At 43.7% G+C, this 21,029-nt stretch overlaps 1 protein-coding gene across 1 annotated transcript; it reads right to left on the bottom strand.

Annotated features, from left to right (window-relative positions):
- Positions 1–1,115: 1,115 nt before the first annotated feature.
- LOC146549939 (solute carrier family 26 member 6-like) lies at positions 1,116–20,506 on the bottom strand. The gene is made up of 19 exons (XM_085260135.1): positions 20,367–20,506; positions 19,517–19,656; positions 19,146–19,256; positions 17,999–18,171; positions 17,720–17,884; positions 15,843–15,995; positions 15,548–15,630; positions 15,029–15,176; positions 7,985–8,098; positions 7,478–7,555; positions 7,264–7,359; positions 7,052–7,158; positions 6,868–6,937; positions 2,668–2,760; positions 2,399–2,509; positions 1,997–2,305; positions 1,857–1,911; positions 1,507–1,637; positions 1,116–1,382 (listed from the first exon to the last, which is right to left on the bottom strand). The coding sequence occupies exons 1-19, from the start codon at positions 20,504–20,506 to the stop codon at positions 1,356–1,358; spliced, it is 2,304 nt and encodes a 767-aa protein (XP_085116261.1). The 3' UTR covers positions 1,116–1,355.
- Between the last annotated feature and the right edge of the window lie 523 nt (positions 20,507–21,029).

The following is a 21,029-nucleotide window of genomic DNA, read 5'->3' as shown; positions in this document are numbered from 1 at the left end:
TGTTTTTATGGGTCTTTATTTACATTCTCATTCATTTTTATTCAAATAAGATATGTACAGAAAGTACAGAAAAACAAAAACAAACTCCATAGATGTTCAACAACTGAATGTTTTCAACATTTTAACCTTTGTGTTGTTCTTGGGACATTTTGTCCCTGTGGACCACAGGTGTATGGAAATCGGGACGATTGTTTAGTATGTAAAAGATGGATGAAGCCACTGTGATGTCATTCAGTGGTCTTTGGACTGTTTGTTTTATGGAGATAAATGTTTAACCTCAGTTTGCTGCTCCGTTTGGTCTCATTTCATTAACCCTCATAATGTCCTCCCGATTTCCATACACCTGTGGTCCTCAGGGACCACCGTTAGTTAACATCCAGGTAGTTAAAAAAATAGCTTAGACCTTTATCAGTGTTCCTGCAGGCTCATCATTTATTTTGTTAGCATCTCATTAATTAAGAGTCATAAACATGTCTATTATACAGTTTACACATAAATACACATTGTACGCTGTCTAAACATTTGTGCACTATCAAATACAGTTCCTACATTTTTGAAAGCTAAAAAGTAAAAGATGAGGGAAAAAAGCAGGCAGTTATCAGCACACAGACAGCAAATCATATTCTCATTTAGCTTCTAAACAGGCGCACTGTTTAGCTTCTGATAGGAGCAATAGCAGATGACACGCAGCCCAAAAATAGAAGGGAGCTCAAGATGTCAGAGCAACCACACATGTAAATAATGACTGTAAATAGACACGCATTTTGTTACTCTAAAATGTAACAGCTATTACACAATGCATGCCATTCAGCTCATTACTGCGGGCTTTGGGAAGGGGTACTGTAAGAATTAAGGCTTTGTGGGGGGGGGCGGGCACAGCTAAACAGTAACACTGTTCAGATTTTATTGATTATGCGTTGGAGACTTTTGGCTTTTGTTGTCTTTAAAAAAATATCACCTGGTAGATGCACGCCTCTCACATATGAGTGTCCCTCTGGGGTCAACCTTTCTTTCTAACACTCTGCTCTCTCACACTGGCTATAAATACAGACTCCTATTAGTCCACTGTTACATTCTCCCACTAAAGCCCCGCCCCTTCCCTGTCCCTTGCATGCAACACAGTGTGAGAGAGCTGCAGTGACGTCTTGCTGTATATCTCATTAGAGGATATCATAAAAAGCCTGTTGCCACAGCAACCGCTCCCTATGTTTCCATAGCAACCGGGCGCCATGTCAAGGTGGTTCATTCTCCCTTTACTGAAAGGGGAGGAGACGATGGTGAGTGATGAAACAGAAAGCAGCCTGAAAAGAGGAGGAGGAAGAGGGCTAAATTTGAGTGAATCTGACCCCTGCTGGTCACATCTGGGTGTTGCGGGACACATCCTGAAAGAAATTGGAAGATCCAGAGCTCAATGTGTGAAAATATCTCAAAGAATGTATTTCTTCAATGGCAAGTGATAAATAAACAGAGAAGTCAAAAGTGTGATAAGTATTGATGGTGACCCACAAGCACAAAATAAGCCTTCCACTGTTTCTTGCGAATATAAAGCACTGCATCGTGGACGGTGATAAACAGCCGGCTCTTTGGGATGGAGGCTGAGAAGAAATCCGCTGCTTCCAGCTGTTCCACGACACAAGCTGTTTTACCACACATAAATGGAGAGAAATATGCATGACAATGAGAGAGCATATTGTAGTCATCTAAATAAATATTCATGTGTCATTGTCATCTGACAGGGCGTAGCAGGGCTCCACCGAGGCTATGACCTTGTCGCATTCATTATGTTAAGCTTCAGTGCCTTAATTCAGCATTAAGGAGAACCCTCTGTCTCTGTTTTTGTCCGATGTGTCCTTTACCTTGGCAGCCTGCTAAGTAGATGTCCAAATCAACTTCTCCAAAGTCCCTGAAAATCTGGGAGAAAAGGACAAATCTCACGTTAGTTCTCTCTTTGTCATCCGTTAGAAAAATGATAACATTTCAGCAGGCACACACATACATTTTTCAGTGTCTTCACAGTGACTGTGTCCACAAAGCTGGTTGTGGAAATGTCCAAGATGATGCTGTGCGTGCCCGATTTGCAGGCCCGTTTTTTCTCTTCATCGCCGTGCCGAGAAAACTCTGTGATGTGGTCAGAACCTGTGGCTGAGTCTGAATCTGACATGGTTATGTCAGGTTCATAAGCCAAGTTCATTTGGCCTTTATGAAGGCCATCTGTAGCTGTTTCTGTCATGCTAAAGTCCACACTATTCCCGTTTCTCTCTCCTTTTGTTCTTTCAGAGACAGTTTCTATGTTCATCTGGGACTCCTTTAAAGAGAATGTGCAACTTAGTGACTAAAGATTCTGACTTACTGATATATTTTGGAAGAATTAGCAAAACCTTAATTTCAGATCTCATACTTGTTTTTTTGCCTCCTTCTTGGTTTTCTTTTTCTCTTTCTCTTGTCTACGCTTCTGCTTTGCATCTCGTTTCTTCTTTGCTGATAGCAGCTTCCCAATCTCGATTCCAGTCTGCAACAAGAGCCAAGCATCACATTAAAACAGAAAGAGGAGAGAAAGTGAGAAGAGTGAGAGAGATAGTGAAAGCAATTGAGGGTGCTGTAGAAAGCAGAGGCAGATTTCACACATACGCACACAGAGCACAGATTATTGAACACGCAACCACATACCTTCTCCTGCAGGACCTCCAAGAACATCTCGGCATTTGTGTAGTAGATAGTTGCAGATGAACGGAAGATTTTAATTCCAGGAATCTCTTTTGCCTGCATGAAATCACACATTAGAAGGTTTAAGAAACTCACACCCTGCTCTTATTTCATTTGCAGTTTCTGCTTTCCTCAGATGTTGTTTGACTAAACGGAGCTCCTCTACCACTTAATGATTGTAAGTAGATGTAGCCTTACTCACAGTGCCCCACTACCAGGGTAAATCAAAACAAATTAGCATCTAGAGAAGGTACACAGCAAAATCTCCAGTGTTAAATTAACACTGGAGAGTGTCTATATGGGTCCACACCTCTGAGTGTTAAATACAACACTGTTGAGTGTTAAATTAACACTTTTCACAGTGTTATATGTTTAAAAGTAACCTAGTCAGTTTTGAAGATTAACAATGGCTAACACTGAGCAGTGCTGATTTTCTAACACTGGAAAATAACTCAAAATGTTAGAAATATTCCAGTGTTAGAAAATCAGCACTGCTCAGTGTTAGCCATTGTTAATCTTCAAAACTGACTAGGTTACTTTTAAACATATAACACTGTGAAAAGTGTTAATTTAACACTCAACAGTGTTGTATTTAACACTCAGAGGTGTGGACCCATATAGACACTCTCCAGTGTTAATTTAACACTGGAGATTTTGCTGTGTAGTTGCACGCTTGCCACCTTACTGCAATCGGTGTAAATGGAAAGGGAACAACCTAATTTAGTTAAAACTAAAAGTCTGCAATTCTGTGAAGCTGTGATTACAGCTCCAGGAGGAAGACATTTAGGAAAAAAATCTGAATGTTTAAACAAACATGCCAAGGTTTACTCTTGTTTTTTTGTCTAGGAAACCCTTTAATACAGAAGTGCTTAACAAACATGTTTGACCACCTGTCATAAAAACAAGAAAATTAAAATATTTTAAAATTTGCCAAAAGCTTGTTTGACACTAAAAGTTAACCAAGCACAACATTCAAAACTAACATGTCAAAGGATGCAACTAAGTAGCTGCAATTTGGCATGCTAATAAAAAAATAATGCGCTGGACTATTTTTGCTGCTTTTTTGGTTAAACAGTCAATTTGAAAAATCATGGATAGTTTGGTCCCGCCTTCACTGTTGTGATTGGTGTGGGGGTAGGGACAGGCTTAGGGCGTCGGGGGGTTCCCCGGAGGCATTTTCCTTGGGGGGCTCAACCCGGGGTAGCGGTCATGTCCGGTTAGGGGCTCTGTTGGCTCTCAGGCGACTGTTTCCTCGCGGCTGCGTGCAGCGGGACTAGGGGAGGGTCTGTGCTGACGGACGTGGGTTACTGACCTGGTAGCCTGGTTGCCCCTGGGTGGGTCCGGGATGGGCGTGAGGTTCTGGGGGCGCTCCGTCTCTGGGCTGGGGCCCGGGCCGGGCCTCGGGGGCTTGGGTCCTGGTTGGTGTGTTGCCGGGGTTGTGGGCGGGTGGGTGCATGGGGGCCCAGCCCTGGAGCAGGGTGCCGCCGGTGCATCGAGCCACCTGGGGGGCTCTTCAACTGGTGGGGAAGATTGTCACATCTTGCAGGAGCTTTCCTCTCCTCAGGGGCTCTCTCTACAGGAGGGGGAGATACAGGAGAGGTGGAGGAAGATCTCAGCCTGGGTGTTTATTGTCTTATGTAGTCTGGAAGAAGAGTGGATGGTGGGGTGGGTGCAGTTTTCTCTGTGGTGGGGTTGGGTGGACTGTCCTGGGCTCTGTGGGGCCGGGGGGCGCTGCTGCGCTGGGCCCCGGTCTGGATGGGCATGGGCCCCCTTTCCCTGGTGGGTCGCGGAGTATGGGAGTGCCTACTGGGGTCAGCGGGGGAGCTGGCCCCAGGGAGGGGTCACTTGCCCCTCCCTTCCTTCCCTCCCCATCTCCAGCTGCCTCCCTCTTCCCGCTCCACCACAACCACCCACACATGCAGGACCTTGGAGTAGGGGTATGTCACCAGGGTGCAGAGGAGGCCACCCCGTCCCCTTCTGGCTGCCCCTGCCTCAATTTTATCCCACAACTTAGACATTCACATTACTCACACTCTCATTACACATACATATAGGATCTTGGGGGTGGGCACGATACACGGAATCCAAAGTACCATCAGGGTGTACACCCCACCCCTGGCGTCGTTGCCCACCTCTCAATGTTAAATACACGTAGACATTGAGGGCCAGCAGGAGGGACCATGCGCTTACGTGCTGCTCTCTGGCAGGTAGCTCCATGCCCTCCTGGGTTTTAAATGCACCTTAGAACACACATGCATCAACACTACAATGAGCGGGTGGAGGGAGGTTTGGAGTCTTCTCTCACCCCCATTCTCTGCGACCTGCTGGAGCGGGGGGGCTAGGAGGAGGAGTTGGCCGTCCGACTGCGGTCTGGAGTGTGGAGCCTCCCTGCTGCTGCGGAGTCGGGGCGGTCTGCCTCCCCCCACCGCAGGGAAAAGGGTAACACCACCTGGGTCTGGGTGCAGTTCCCCCCCTCCAGGGGCAAGGGTACCTAGACCCGGGGCTTAGAGTACGCTTGGGGAGTGTGATCGTGTGTACAACGTCTCTTTATGTCTGTCTCCACGTTGGTTGAGTGTGGAGTAAGTGCATATGAGAGCATGAGGGTGGGAATGGATGTTTGTGTCTGTGTGTGCCTGTATGTCTGTGTCTATATGTCAGGTTGGGTGTCAGGCGCCACCTCTCTGGGGACATCTCAGGCCCTCCAAGGTTTGGAGGCCTATCTCCCCCCACCACCACTTCCCCTGCCAGTGGCGGACTCCCTCAGACATCGGTGCGTTGGTGGTTCTCTGTGTCCGGGGATGGGCGTCCAGGTACACACCGGCTCACTCCTTGGCGGCCGCTTATCGGGGCCTGGAGCCTGGGGCTTGCTCGGGCCACTTCGGAGGTGGGGTGCCCCCGGCCTCTCGGCCTGGGGCTCGGTCACTCAGGCACAGCTGGCTGCCGGCGGAGCTCACGGGCGCGTCACTGCAACTCCCCCTGGCTTCTGCTCCGCGGCTGCTGAGTGAGCCCTCATCTGGGACTCTCCTCAGCTCTTTCTGGGACAGTGGCGCGGCTGCCCCTCTGTTGGTCTTCCTTGGTCTCTTGTGTTCTGGGGGCCTCTGGATGTCTGGAGTTTTGATCTCCTCCATACCTGCTTCATGCCCTGGAGGACGGGGCTGTGGCCCCCCCACACTCTCTAGCAGATCATTACATGAAGGAACCTTTTAAAAACAAGCGCGTCCATGCTCACAGGTGTACACACGGGTGATCACACCCACAAACTACACCCTTTTTGGCTCCTACCTCAAAGCACACTGTGTTCTGTTGATCTTATGTGCTGCACAATAATGTTTAACATTTAGTATTTACTGTCATATTCCCATATATCATTGTGATGTTGTTTATTCTATTACTCTTGTTCTCTTCTGCTTGTTTTCTTTTTTCTTTCTCAGCAGGTGACCCAGGTGATTGATATATGCATTTTTTTTCTTTTTTTCTTCTTTTTTTTTCTGCTCATTCTGTTGGTTTTTGGTTTTTGCCCTTCTCCCCCGTCCCTCTTCTCAGCTGTTTCTCTTTCCCTCTTTCTTTCTCCCCTTCTTTCCCCCAGTCAAGTCTGTCCCGTATTCAGTAAGTGAAAATAAAATAAACAATAAAAGGTGAATCAAATGGACCATTATGGCAAGGCTGGGATGGTCAATTTGGTAAAGTAAATCCGTTGGCCATCTTTCTTTGCCTTTAGACAACAATTCTGATGCAAAAGAGCCAAACGGGACAGGCCAAAAAAAAAAGAAAAAAAAGAAAAATCATGGATAACAACAATAATTATATTTAAGCATTAAAAATATGTTTTTGATTGAACAGCTTGGATTACAGAAACGTAACGACAGATTCTAGCCCCACTATTACTTTAAGGCATAAACACTGAGTGGTGGTCCAACAAACTTGTTGAGCACTCTGTTTCACACGTTCATGCGTCAGTCTAGTGGTGTCTTTCATTTCAACTAGTAGCCTTTCAGTCGCTTCCTTAAAGTTGATATTAGTTTAACTAGTGGAGAAGTGGAGAATTCTAAAACTCAGATTTTTAAAAATCTACCACTATATGCATGGTTAATTTCCTCAAGTAATATATTTATTGTTGTTATTAGAATTTGGGACAGCTTAAACTTTATTTTATATTTAATTTACCTCCTTGTAGGTGTCTGTGTCCAGATAAAGTTCAGTGCCTGGTAAGTTGCCCAAGATTGAGTAACGTGGTCTGAAAGGCATTAAAAATGTCAAAATTACACCAACAATTTCCCTGCATCTCATTTAAGTACCTCATCGTGATTGCATAGACATTACTAATTAATAATTAGAGTTGTGTAGTTACAGTTGTGTTCTGAAGATGAAAGTAAGCATGGAAAACGCAACGGAGACAGCCAGGCCCAGGTCCAAGTTGAGCACGATGGTGCTTATGAATGTTACAAGCCACACCAGCTAGAGGGCGGTATGAACACGAAACGTTAACAAGGTCCACGGTGCCACAAAGGTCACACAGTATTCAGCTGAGCAGAGTGCCTGCTAAAGAGGATTAAGTCTTACCAAGTCAACCTTGTTGGTCTTCCACAGCAAAGAGACATCCATAAACTGCTTAAACATTCCTTTCAAGTTCACAAACACGATTGTGGATAAGACGGCCTGAGGAGCAAACACAGACACTAATGAAATCACGCATACCCATAACCTCACCGGCTCAGAAACTGCCAGGAGGGATGGCGATCATTAGCAAGAAATGGCTCAGGAAGGAGAGTGTTACCTTGGGGAGATCTTCAAAGAGAGGACCTATTTTCAAAACTGTGATCAGCACAATGATGGAGGAAATCACCCCCGCAACCTTCCAAACACACACACACACACACACACACACACACACACACACACACACACACAATAAATGGTCTCAAGATGACCATAAAAATCAGGTGTAATTTGTTGTAAATGTCTGTGCAAATGATTCAGCCAGTCCAGAAGTTTTCCTTCTTACCCTTCAATGTAAGATCATCATGAAGGCAGATGACCCTCAATCCATGACCCGAGGGTCTCTAATGACTTACCTGCCATACGTCTGTGTGTGTTAACAGTTTAAATGGATGTGTTTAAAATCTTATGTTTGTCACATCAAATACTGATTTTTTTTCCTGTATATTTGAAGATTAATTTATAAAAAAACTGTTCTTCCTCATCCTTTTTTCTTATTTTAGTGCCTGAATTGTTTGCACAGTTGCAGTTTGTGCTGTTCGATCACAGAAGTAGTTGTTTTTACTTGTGTCTTGCCCCCTGTGCTCTCCTGGACAAGACTCCGTGACAACGAGGAAGTTACAGAGTAACAATGAAAAAATCCACCAATAGTGTTACTGAGACCCAACGCGACGAGCTCCTGGAAAGACAAAAGGCAGACAAGACGCAACACTTTGGTTAATGGTATTGATGTGACTTCAGGTCAGCACAACTTTTGGGTCAATGACATCAGTGCACTCCTTATTAATTTTTTTGACCAGGCCAGCACGTCACTGCCACGCTGAGAGACGTGGTCGCAGTAGTTAAGATTCCTGATTGCAAAAAAGCGTGTTGGGCGTTAATTTTTTAGCAGTCTCGCCCTTAGAGCATTTGACTGTTCACACATTGCCTCTGATCCCAGTTAAATAGCTCTGCACGTGTGTCAAAGTGTGCAAACAACAGAATGATTTTTAATCAGTGATGGGAATAACGGCGTTACAAGTAACGGCGTTACTTTTTTCAGTAACGAGTAATCTAACTAATTACTATTCCTATCGTTACAACGCTGTTACAGTTACTAACAAGAAAAATAGTCCGTTACTATTTTTCAACAAACAGACGGTTGAAGCTGTGTTCAGCTTACCGCATCTTATATCAGTTGCATGGAAGTAGCTGACTACGTAAGTAATGTGGACGCTACAGCTTTAAGCAGCTGCGCGCTCTGCAACAGGGCTCACTTAACACCCAAAGAGCCATTTGGACCCGGGTTCCACGCAAAAGAAAACACTTTTTGACATCTAAAATGAAGATAATACTGTATATATTGTTTTTTACATTTATGCTTTGTGTGAACAACTAAGGTGTGTTCCTTATGAAATCCATGAAGTGCTACAGAGAAAATTACATTTTATTTATGTAATTAACACATTTTGAACTCTTAAAGAAATATAACAAAAGGAAAGACACCCAGCTGAACTAAAATGATCCAGCAAACAAAAACTGTTGTGAGCCGCCACCCTTATATCGCCTTTGGGATTTTGGAGCCTTGAACTGACTTTTAAAAAATAATTGGAAAAAAAGCTCTATGCTGCTAAAAGATGAAAAATAGATATTTGCAAAATTCTGCCTAAATATGTATTTTACCTGCTTAATGTGTGTGGCAGGGCGTGGTCTGCAGCGCCGTTGCAGGGGAGGAAGACGCACCTGAGCACCCGCAGTCACGACTCGCCGCCTTTACGTCTGCGCTCTCTCTGCTGTTGTGTTGGTGTGTGTTGGGCTGTGAGCTGCAAAGCTGCAGTCGGCTGTATGCGTACAGCAACCGTGTGTGAAAAGTGGTCAATAAAGAGATGCTGAAAAGCCTGTTCATACAAACATCGTCGGGTCTGCCGTGATATGTTTACAATGGGACTTCTGCTCCTGAACCTCTGCGCACAGTGTCTGCAGGTCGGGGCTGTACGAAGTCACTGTCATCTTTACGCAGGACTGTAAGCTGTCATCTGTGAGGCGTGAGCGATGTTTGTTTTTAACATAGTTCACGGTGGAGAATAGCTGCTGACATAATGTGGATCCGAAGAGCCATATTTGGGCTACCTGGGGTTAAAAATCTCGATAAATGCACGACGTTTCGGTGGGTATACCGGCTTCCGCCAGTGTGACGCTTATTTTGAGCGATGAAAAAATAATAGAATATAATTTTATTTTTATATTTCAATATCACAATAATCTTCCAATTTAGAACTACAAGTTAAAAAAGAACTAACATAAATAAAATACACTTCAGCTAAATAAAATTTATTTTCCCAAACCACGCGGAGCCGCACTATAAGGACTAAAGAGCCGCATGCGGCTCCGGAGCCGCAGGTTGCCGACCCCTGGTCTAGCACGAGACCTGGAGCTCAGGGGGCAAAACAATCGCATGAGTGCTGCTGTTTGACTGAGGAAGAAAAAAGTAGTTGTGGTAAGCCTTACATGACCACTTAAAGACAAAGCAACAAGGTGACATATACCAGTTTATAAATTGTGTTGATAGGCCACGTAAAACCAGAGTCATGATTAACAATATATACGCCTGTTTTTTCCTCAATAGTTTCGTCACGTTTACTGTCTAAGGACAGCGCAGAGCACTCTCTGCCTATGACCCCCCCCCCCAAAAAAAAAATAAAATAAAAAAGGGGAAGTTTTAGGAGAGAGAGAGAGAAAGACAGCAGAAAAAGAGAGAGAGAGAGTGAGTTTTGAGACGTGAGAGATTTGTGACGTTTAGCGTGTTTGGAGTGTGTAGTTAATGTGTTGTCTTGTGTAGTTAGTGTGTAGTGTTGTGGATAGTTTTGTGTTGTGTGTCAGAACAATGAGGCGACTGCTGTCTCCAGGTAGAAACAGGAGTGATACACCTGCTGCTGTCAGACCTGCAGGTATCAGGCTGTGATGTTTCCTTTATAGTGGACAGAAATGATGTTTTTGGAGAGGCACAAATAATTTGTGTGGCATCTTATTGAAGAACAGCTGATTGTTCTGTAAATAGTTTGAAATGGTTATTTAAAACAAGGGTAAAAGGTAAATGGATGCAAATAACTTGTGCATATGATTTTAAAATTGACAATTTGTACTTGCATTTAAAGTTATGAAATATGATTCATTAACCCTCATAATATCCTCCCGATTTCCATACACCTGTGGTCCTCAGGGGTCAAAAATGTCCCCATTTCATTTGACTGTTTTTTAAAGTATAAAGTATAAATTGTCAATCAATTCAGTGTTACACCTGAGTTTTACTTAAGACCAACACATTAACCCAAAATTTACCCTACATTATACATTTTAGGGCCACCAGGCCTTGTTTACATAAAGTACACTCTGTTTTTGAGCGAAAATAAAACAAGACAATAAAATATTTAAATGTTCAGATTATTTTGACTATCTGACTAACTACAGAGTCCTGTATGTTGAACTTTAGTGAGAAAGTTAAAGCATAATACACTGTGTATAATGCTTTCAGTGCTCGAGTAGAAAAGCGACTGAAGGAGTATGGGACCTGGCATATGTGCTTGGACTGTGGTAGATTGTCTTTCTCTGTGGCACATGAGAGAGTCATGTATCGTCTGTCACTGGGAAGGATAGAAGACCAGATCAATGTTTCCTCACATCCATCTATCCATCTATCCATCCATCCATCCATCCATCCATCTTCATCCGCTTTATCCGAGGCCGGGTCGCGGGGGCAGCAGCCTAAGCAAAGAGGCCCAGACCTCCCTCTCCCCAGCCACCTCCTCCAGCTTATCCGGGGGATCACCAAGGCGTTCCCAGGCCAGCCGAGAGATATAATCTCTCCAGCGTGTCCTGGGTCTGCCCCGGGGCCTCCTCCCGGTGGGACATGCCTGGAACACCTCACCCAGGAGGCGCCCAGGGGGCATCCTTGTCAGATGCCCTGAACCACCTCAGCTGGCTCCTTTCGATGTGGAGCAGCAGCGGCTCTACTCTGAGCCCCTCCCGGATGGCCGAACTTCTCACCCTATCTCTAAGGGAGAGGCCAGCCACCCTTTGGAGGAAGCTCATTTCCGCCGCTTGTATCCGCGATCTCGTTCTTTCGGTCACTAACCACAGCTCGTGGCCATAGGTGAGGGTAGGGACGTAGATCGACCGGTAAATTGAGAGCTTCGCTTTTACACTCAGCTCCCTCTTCACCACGACGGACCAGTGCAGCATCCGCATCACTGCAGCTGCCGCACCAATCCATCTGTCGATCTCCGGCTCCCTTCTCCCAAACTCACGAACAAGACCCCGAGATACTTGAACTCCTCCACTTGGGGCAGGAACTCATCCCCGACCACTCTTTTTCGGCTGAGAACCATGGCCTCAGATTTGGAGGTGCTGATCCTCATTCCCGCTGCTTCACACTCGGCTGCGAACTGTTCCAGTGCGAGCTGGAGGCCCTCACCCGATGAAGCCAACAGAACCACATCATCTGCAAAAATCAGAGATGAGATTCTGAGGCCACCAAAGCGAAAGCCCTCCGCCACTTGGCTGCGCCTAGAAATCCTGTCCATAAAAATTATGAACAGAACCGGAGACAAAGGGCAGCCCTGGTGGAGCCCATCACCCACCGGGATGAGTCCGACTTATTGCCGGCAATGCGAACCAAGCTCTTGCAACGGTTGTATAGGAATCGAATGGCCCGTAGCAATGGGCCAGACACCCCATACTCCCGCAACACCTCCCACAGGACACCCCGAGGGACACGGTCGAATGCCTTCTCCAAGTCCACAAAACACATGTATACTGGTTGGGCAAACTCCCATGCACCCTCAAGTATCCTGGAGAGGATAAAGAGCTGGTCCAGTGTTCCGCGACCAGGACGAAAACCGCATTGTTCCTCCTGTATCCGAGGTTCGACTAGCGGACGAACTCTCCTTTCCAGCACCCTGGCATAGACTTTCCCAGGGAGGCTGAGGAGTGTGATCCCCCTGTAGTTGGAACACACCCTCCGGTCCCCCTTCTTAAAGATGGGGACCACCACCCCGGTCTGCCAGTCCACAGGTACTGCCCCTGATCTCCACGCAACATTGCAGAGACGTGTCAACCAGGACAGCCCTACAACGTCCAGAGCCTTCAGGAACTCGGGGCGGACCTCATCAACACCAGGGGCTCTGCCACCAAGGAGTTGTTTAACTGCCTCAGTGACCTCGCCCCCGGAAATTGGCGGGTCATTCCCCTCATCCCCAGACTCTGCTTCCTCCTCGGAAGACGTGTCAGTGGGATTAAGGAGGTCCTCGAAGTATTCCTTCCACCGCCTGACAATTTTCTCAGTCGACGTCAGCAGCGCTCCACCAGCACTATACACAGTGCAGGTAGAGCACCGCTTTCCCCTCCTGAGACGCCTGACGGTTTGCCAGAATCTCTTCGAGGCAGTCCGAAAGTCTTTTTCCATGGCCTCTCCGAACTCCTCCCACACCCGAGTTTTTGCTTCAGCCACTGCCCGAGCCGCAGTCCGCTTGGCCTGTCGATACCTGTCGGGTGCCTCCGGAGTCCCACAGGCTAACCAAGCCCGATAGGACTCCTTCTTCAGCCTGGTGGCTCCCTTCACCTCTGTTTCCTCACATTACTGCAAATATTCCTCTGTCTCAGCTGACTCCTCTTTCTTGCTTGATTCTTTGTCTTCATCATAATTGAAATGGATGATGTGTAGTCCTCTGACACATCTTCTATTTCAGTTTCACATTCTGAAAATTCAAGAAACTTCAAGAAGCCCAGTCACTTTCTTTCCAAGCTCCTCAGACTACCATGTCCTGGATGCCTGAGAACCTACTTGAACATAGTTCAGATTCTTCATCACTTTTCTTCACATAGCCTTCTTCCACTTCTGCAGGTGGGTGATGTGCTTTTTCAGAGAAAGGGTAGCATGTGCTCTAAATATTGACAATATTTTCTTTATCTTCTAACCCTCGATCTTCCTGATCATTGATTCTTCCTCCTCATTATACTAGAGGACAATGTGCTTTGTTCTACTGCTCTTTACTTTGCACAACATGGTAAAAAAAAGTATGCTCACAAGCCTCCAGTGCAATGGAGGCCTGTGAGCATACTTTCCGTGTATGTATTATTGTAGGGTCTACCTTACAATATGAAGCACCTTGATGCGACTGTTGTTGTGATTTGGTGCTGTGTAAATAAAATTTAATTGAATATAGAACACCTGCCAATTATACCCTGAACCCCAGAGGGTTAAACATTTTTTTAAAGTAACGCAATAGTTACTTTTCAAGTAATTAATTACTTTTAGAATATTGTAACTCAGTTACTAACTCAGTTACTTTTTTGAAGAAGCAACTAGTTACTATAAATCGTTACTTTTTAAAAGTAACTTGCCCAACACTGTTTTTAATACACCTCTATGTTTGTTTTGACATTTAAAAAACAAAACATCCAGGTTCTTTTTTTTTTGCATGCATCTAATTTAACCAAACATTAATCATTTCTCTAATGAACTGATTACAAAACCTGATTTACCAGCAAATTATAAACAGTGCAGTTCAGTTCCAGGACATGAGTTTGCATGGGGAATTATTAATCAGGTTACAAAGAACAAGCAAAAAATCGAAAGTGATGCTTCTGTACTGCTTGTAACTCATTTAATTTCTTCTTGTTTCACACAATGTATCTTTTTATTTTAACATTGAATCATGTAACTGACTGATTCAATTATAGTCTGTTATTATTATTTGGGTAATTCAGACACCTGTGACACTTTAAATAACTCTGGAGGGTGCTGAAGAAATAAGAGAAAGCCATTTCCCAAAATTGCACTACTAGTTAGAACTAAGTGAATAAATAAAAATGCACTGCATGAATAGCGTAATCTCTCTCTTTGAAGCTTTAGAAAAAACAATAAGAGTTAATGAAACAATGTAGACAAGTATTTTTGTTGCAGCTCACACTGTCTGAGACTACAATCTAAGCATAAGATCTAAGAATATAATGCTTTGGTTATTTATTCTAATGCAGGGATGTCAAAAATCGTTTGACATCTGGGGCCAAATCCAGCACAGTTTGATCCTAAATGGGCCAAACTAATAAAACTCCCCTTTCTGCCAGTGTAGCAGATACAGAAATTGCAGGAACTTTTCCTTTATTTAATTGGTTATTTGTTTATTAATTACTTTGATGTAGTATGAATAGCCATAGGGAAGTTGGTAAAAAAAGAAAAAAAAGAAAATACATTTAAAAGACATTTACATTTTAAAATTTATGCCCTGCATTATATTTGGTAAAGCTGTCCAGCGGGTCAAATTGGAGTCTTTGACAGACTGAATCTGGCCCCGGGGCCTTATGTTTGACACTACTTTTCTAAAGCATTAGCTGAAGTAAATTTATTTCAATGAACTAAGCACCTGAAGCAAAATGAACAGAAGCCTATGCAGCTGGGCCAAAGCTTGATCAGTGACAACATGAGTGATTGTTTCCACTAATGTGGCAGGAATAGCAGACTACAGAGTAAAGTCTAATTTTAGGCCAAAGTTGTACTCCTCCTTGTTATGAGAGAGTCAGAGGACTGCTTGTACTGTTTGTGCAGGCCACTGTGCGTGTATGCTTTCCTCACCTGGTTGCTGTCCACCTTGTAGCCATATTTGAGGCCAAATGTTTTGCTCAGAGAAATGTTGATGGCAAAGCCCACAATGGCCACAGCAAAAGCATCTCCTATAACGCCTGAGAAGAAAGTGGTATCTGGAGCACGAGGGGCCTTGAGCCTGGAGCAGAAGAAAAATGTGAGCTGTTTTATCAGCGACACACACATGAATCTGTTTAATAATTTAGAAACACGTCAAATTAAATTTTATGAATCCCTCTTTAAAGGCCAGTAGCTGTTGTATACATGTATGACATTAATCTCCTATTATGGCTAGTGTTTACCCCACGCTGTTTTATGGCTTCCGTGGGGAAACCTGGATTTTTCCATAACAGGAGCCTTCAGGAGACACGCTGTTACACACACACTTCTTTGCAGATTGTGTGACAGTCTTATCAACAAATTCTGGATTTCTGGCAGAAATGAAAAGGGAGGAAATTTTGTGCCCTGGGTTTACTCCAGCACTTTATTTCCACACAAAGATGAGCTTACCCACTGGGAATTTCTCCAACCACGTCAATGTTGTATTTACTAGGAAGTTCACAGAAATGTGTAATGATTGTTGCTGCTATGACCTGTTGATTAAAAAAAACAATGTCACTCCAGTATCATTAGTTCTTTTTATATTTCTTTCTTGCAAACAGCCCCTTTCGTGTGCAACTATAGCGTTCCCTGGGTCTAGTGTGATCATTGGTGTCAAGACGCTCCCTGCTGGGTGCATAAATCAATACACCTGCTGTTTTACTGGCAGAGAAAGGATGAAAGAAAAACTAAAAGGAAGACTTACAACTACGAGCTCTATTGGAATAGGCAACGGCAGCTTCTGTCGGTAGCAGTCATTGATTTCTTTGACCACAATGAGAACAGCGAGTGCCACCAGGCTAACCACCAGCTCTGGCACCTGAGTCTGCGGCAGCAGGCTGCAAATGTCCAACACAGTCTGTGAAAAGAAGAAAAACAAACAAGTAAGGCAATACAAACAATGATAGTACAAGAGGACTGGAAATTCGGCTAGTACTTAAAGTCAGCAGAAATCTCCAGCAGTGAGGAATACATGTCATCAAAATGCAGCTTCCACTTAAACCCAGCCATCTTTGTGTCTGAAGCAAGTTAATTTAAAGCAAACTTGTGCCTGTCTAATTCAATTCAATTTTATTCATATAGCGCCAAATCACAACAAAAGTCGCCTCAAGGCGCTTCATAGATACAGAGAAAAACCCAACAATCATATGACCCCCTATGAGCAAGCACTTTGGCGACAGTGGGAAGGAAAAACTCCCTTTTAACAGGAAGAAACCTCCGGCAGAACCAGGCTCAGGGAGGGGCGGGGCCATCTGCTGCGACCGGTTGGGGTGAGAGAAGGAAGACAGGATAAAGACATGCTGTGGAAGAGAGACAGAGGTTAATAACAGATATGATTCAATGCAGAGAGGTCTGTTAACACATAGTGAGTGAGAAAGGTGACTGGAAAGGAAAAACTCAATGCATCATGGGAATCCCCCGGCAGCCTACGTCTATTGCAGCATAACTAAGGGAGGATTCAGGAAGCTGGTTCCACAGAAGAGGGGCCTGAAAACTGAAGGCTCTGCCTCCCATTCTACTTTTAAATACTCTTGGAACAACAAGTAGGCCTGCAGAGCGAGAGCAAAGTGCTCTAATAGGGTGATATGGTACTACAAGGTCATTAAGATAAGATGGGGCCTGATTATTTAAGACCTTGTATGTGAGGAGCAGGATTTTGAATTCTGGATTTAACAGGAAGCCAAAACAGGAGAAATATGCTCTCTCTTTCTAGTCCCTGTCAGGACTCTTGCTGCAGCATTTTGGATTAGCTGAAGGCTTTTCAGTGAGTTTTTTGGACATCCTGATAATAATGAATTACAGTCGTCCAGCCTGGAAGTAATAAATGCATGAACTAGTTTTTCAGCGTCACTCTGAGACAGGATATTTCTAATTTTAGAGATGTTGCGCAAATGGAAGAAAGCAGTCTTACATATTTGTTTAATATGTGGGTTGAAGTACATGTCCTGGTCAAAAATGACTCCAGGGTTTCTCACAGTGTTACTGGAGGCATGTGTGTATTCTCTTAAACTGCTTGATCTGACTTCTTCAAAGTGTGTTTCCAAGTTCAATATTGTCTCATTACAGCAGGTAAAATTACAACTTCATCTAATCTGATATGTGTGTAATAACATCTAGCATGTAAGCTCCTGTAATTCCCTGCATAGCTCCAGTGAGATTAGCTTCAGCTACTGGAACCATACTGGTGACTGTAATTGGACTGGTATATTTCATGAAGCTCTTTTCTGGCATTACTGGCCAAGCAAAACTTTTACTCTAAAAGCCATGTTCTTATAGTATTTTATATCATGCACTTTGTTGCACTCAAGGACACAAACACACAAACTTTGTATTTATTTACAAAGGTAATAGGAATAACTCATCCATTTATGTAGGTGCAGGCATCATAAAACTGTTGTAATTAGTCCAGTGCAGTCATTAAAGAAAAGTTAATGATATAAATTTTTAACTTTGCAAAATTAATTTTTTAAATGTTTAATCGTAAAGGTCAAAGTAGCACAAAAAGTAAATAAATAGTGACAGCAATTTAAAATGTTAGTGTACTTAAGTGTGAATTGGATAGATAATGATTAACACACTCACATAAATGAGGGAGAGGGGGCCAGTGAAGCGAGACGGTGTGATTCCAAACAGGTACTTGAGCTGGGAGACACACACGTGGCATGCCGATCCTGTGGTGTAGCCACGAATGAGGGGCTCAGAGAGGTAGGTGACCACGAAGCCAAACCTCACCACACCCAACAGAATCTTAGGATGTAAAATGACAAAGTCAGTGAAGGAAAGGAGGTGAAATATGCCCTGAAAGGTTTGCTCATCACTTCACTAAAAGCTGTACGTCTGACACACAAAATAGACACACACCTGAAAGATTCCTGTCAAGACTGTGAGGGAACATGCCACCTGTACTCTGTAAGCATCGCGTTTATCGATGTCCACAGTTTCCGTCCCATTAGTGCCATTCACAATAAAGTTACTGTCAGGTGCCAGCCTTTCTGTCACACTCCCGACCATGATGCTGATCACAGCAAATGTACCTGAGCATACAAAATACAGCCATGTGGACACACAGATATTCATAGAGACATGGAAGAATCAGATTAGCAATGCTCCAAAAGGTTGATTCTGTTCATCTGGACGTAGCGTTTTCAGTGGGAGAAACGTTTCGACACTCATCCGAGTGACTTCTTCAGTCTCAGCTGACTGCAGGTTAGGGTTAGTTCATACAGATTTTACAGTAAATCTGTATGAAACTTGGCACAGAGGTACAGTAGGTGTCCCAGAGGAGGGATGTGTTGAAAGCTGGACATCAACTATTCAGGATGATTTTTAATGAATTTAGGAAATTGGCATAATTGTAGTGTATTGGCTGTATTGAATTGAATATAAATGTCATTTAATTTCTGAGGAATTTTACAGTAAATCTGGATTAAACTTGGCACAGAGGTACAGTAGGTGTTCCATTCGAAGCTTCCTTGGGATATCAGCCTTCCCTATTTCCTGCTGTGGAAGGTGAGCACTCTGTACCCTCCGTCCAGGCTCATCTACGCAGGTGTCGACGGGTTTGGCGGGCCACTACGCACAAAGGAGAACAACAAACGCATTGCAGACCGGCACTGGACCCCAGCACCCGAATACTCTGCCGGTCAGAAGGTGTGGCTCTCTACCCGCTTTGTTCCCGTCAGGACCGAATTCAAAAAACTTACACCCAATTTCATCGGTCCTTTTGAGATCTCTGCCCTAGTCAACCCTGTCTCTGTGAAGCTGAAGCTCCCTCACAATATGAAAATCCATGATGTCTTCCATGTTTCACAAATCAAACTGTGGTCTGCGCCTGAGTCTGCCTCACTATCCATGACAGTTTCTCCCACTGAAAACGCTACGTCCAGATGAACAGAATCAATTTTTGGAGATTTACTTACCTGGATGATTGAGAATGCATCAAGACAGATTAGCAATGATGTTAAAGCTTTTTTGAATTAGGAAAACAGACATTTTCCACATCACTTACCTATAGAAATGTGTCTCGATGTACCGAAGATGAAGTAGACCAGCACTGGGAAGAGGGAGGTGTAAAGGCCATACACTGGTCGCAGGGAAGCCAGAAGAGCATATGCCATGCCTTTTTAAAGAAGATAGAACGCATATATGTCAGCTTAAAGTCCTTCAGACACATTTTGGTTGCTTAAAAGATTGATAGAAACATCCTTTTTCTGTTTACTGATTAGAGTGGGGTGGGAGAATTGATATCAGCCTGTGTCCTAATTATTGTCTTCAGATTTGGATAAAATTAAGGTAGCTGCTTCTATTACAAACATTTGTACTGAATTTGTGTGGCTAAAGAGTGAGCTCCCTCAAGTGCACAAATTCCCACATACAAACCCTGCGGCAGATGCATGATGCCGACACTGCAGCCAGAAATCACGTCTCCTAAGGCATTTTCTCTGATGGAGTAACGAGGCAACCAGCTGAGAACAGGGACCCAGGTTAGAAGTATGTGTTTCAGCCTGGGCACCGAACATCTGCAACAGTCATTCCAGAAAGACACAATTTAAGTGCTGATATCGACTTTGTAGTTTGTAGTTTTAAGCTTAAATAAATAAAGAATATCTATGTACCTTTTTATATCTATTAGTCTGCTGAAGAGGGATATATACAAAAAGACTGACAATGTAACTTGTGAACTGTACCACCTGTTACATCTTTTATCAGCTGGGGCTGTAAAAGATTAAGTCACTGTGGCTTAGGGTAGAAATGTGATAAGCTTCCATGGAGTAATAACTAAGTATTTAACAAAAATAAATAAATAAAATAATTAATTGCCTTTCTCCTGCATGAATATTTGCCTTCTTTGTCCCAAAGAAATATGTAAGGTAATAAAGTAAGTCTCTACCTCCTCTGCCATGTTGACGCGTTAACAGTTATGAATTCATGTAATTGAACTGTCAATAATTGCTTTTGTGATTCATCAGTATCACTTTTATGGTCAGATATGATGTGCTGTATCACAAGTTGTTTTAAAGGTTAACCAGGGAAAATTTTCAAAAATGATGAACTTTGCTTTGAGATAACAAAACAGTTAACCAACCAGACAAGTCAAACCTCTATCTAAACATGCAAACTCATTCTCAGCTCTTTAGCTCACTTCATTAATATCTTTTAAATGTTGAGAAGTTCTAACCCTAACCCTTTGTCTTTGCGATAACTTCCCATGTCTTTTTAAAAAAATTACCTCAGGGACTCTTTCACCTGATCTCCCAGTGTCAGTTTAGTGGACCAGGTCTCTTTTTGAGCCACTTCATCCAGGCATAACTCATCCAGAACCTCCCTCTTCACAAAATACTCAACGGATTGCAAGTCCTTCTCCTCCATGTCCTTGTCTACTTGAGCAAATGTCCGAGACCTCTGTAAAGTTGGGTTTGTTTTGAGGGTCCTCTTGAGTGGTACGGACAGTTACAGGTGTCACCACTGTGTGAAGAGAACGAACCCCCCTCAGTGTTCTGTAATAATGCGTCTGTGGGAGTGACTGTTCCTTTTCCATCCTGGTAAGAGAAGATCCACCTCCCCGCATGTCCCTGACTGCACACTTGCACACACCTGATGTAATGTGTGTCTGTGTGAACATACATGTGTGTCGGCCTATGGCAAATAATTTGCTAAACGTAACTTAAAAGGATGAATTGCAGAAACTGCAGAAAACTGCAACTGAAAAACAGAACATGTGTTGTATAATGTAACGAATGTGCATGAATACAGAGGTTTTTTTAAACACTTACTCAATTTTATTTTAATTTTATTTTTCTTCCGTAAAGTGTATTTCCTCAGTGAGGGACAATAAGGGATATTTCTATTCTATTCTATTCTGAACCATTCTCTCATAATCTGCTTCTAAATC

Source organism: Mchenga conophoros, linkage group LG20, assembly GCF_057382185.1.
Source record: "Mchenga conophoros isolate Kocher_MC1m ecotype Shallow Benthic linkage group LG20, M_conophoros_male_GT1.1, whole genome shotgun sequence".
NCBI classification, from domain to species: domain Eukaryota; kingdom Metazoa; phylum Chordata; class Actinopteri; order Cichliformes; family Cichlidae; genus Mchenga; species Mchenga conophoros.
This window is presented reverse-complemented; position numbering and strand designations above follow the sequence as displayed.

Bases quoted from the DNA above. Each gene is read 5' to 3' on its own strand.
- LOC146549939 (XM_085260135.1), bottom strand. From the start codon at position 20,506: ATGGAGGAGAAGGACTTGCAATCCGTTGAGTATTTTGTGAAGAGGGAG. The intron at 7,556-7,984 runs GTAAAAACAACT...TGTGTTTGGAAG, and splicing joins GCACAGGGGGCAAGACACAA to GTTGCGGGGGTGATTTCCTC. The intron at 2,761-6,867 runs GTAAATTAAATA...GATTTCATGCAG, and splicing joins ACACAGACACCTACAAGGAG to GCAAAAGAGATTCCTGGAAT.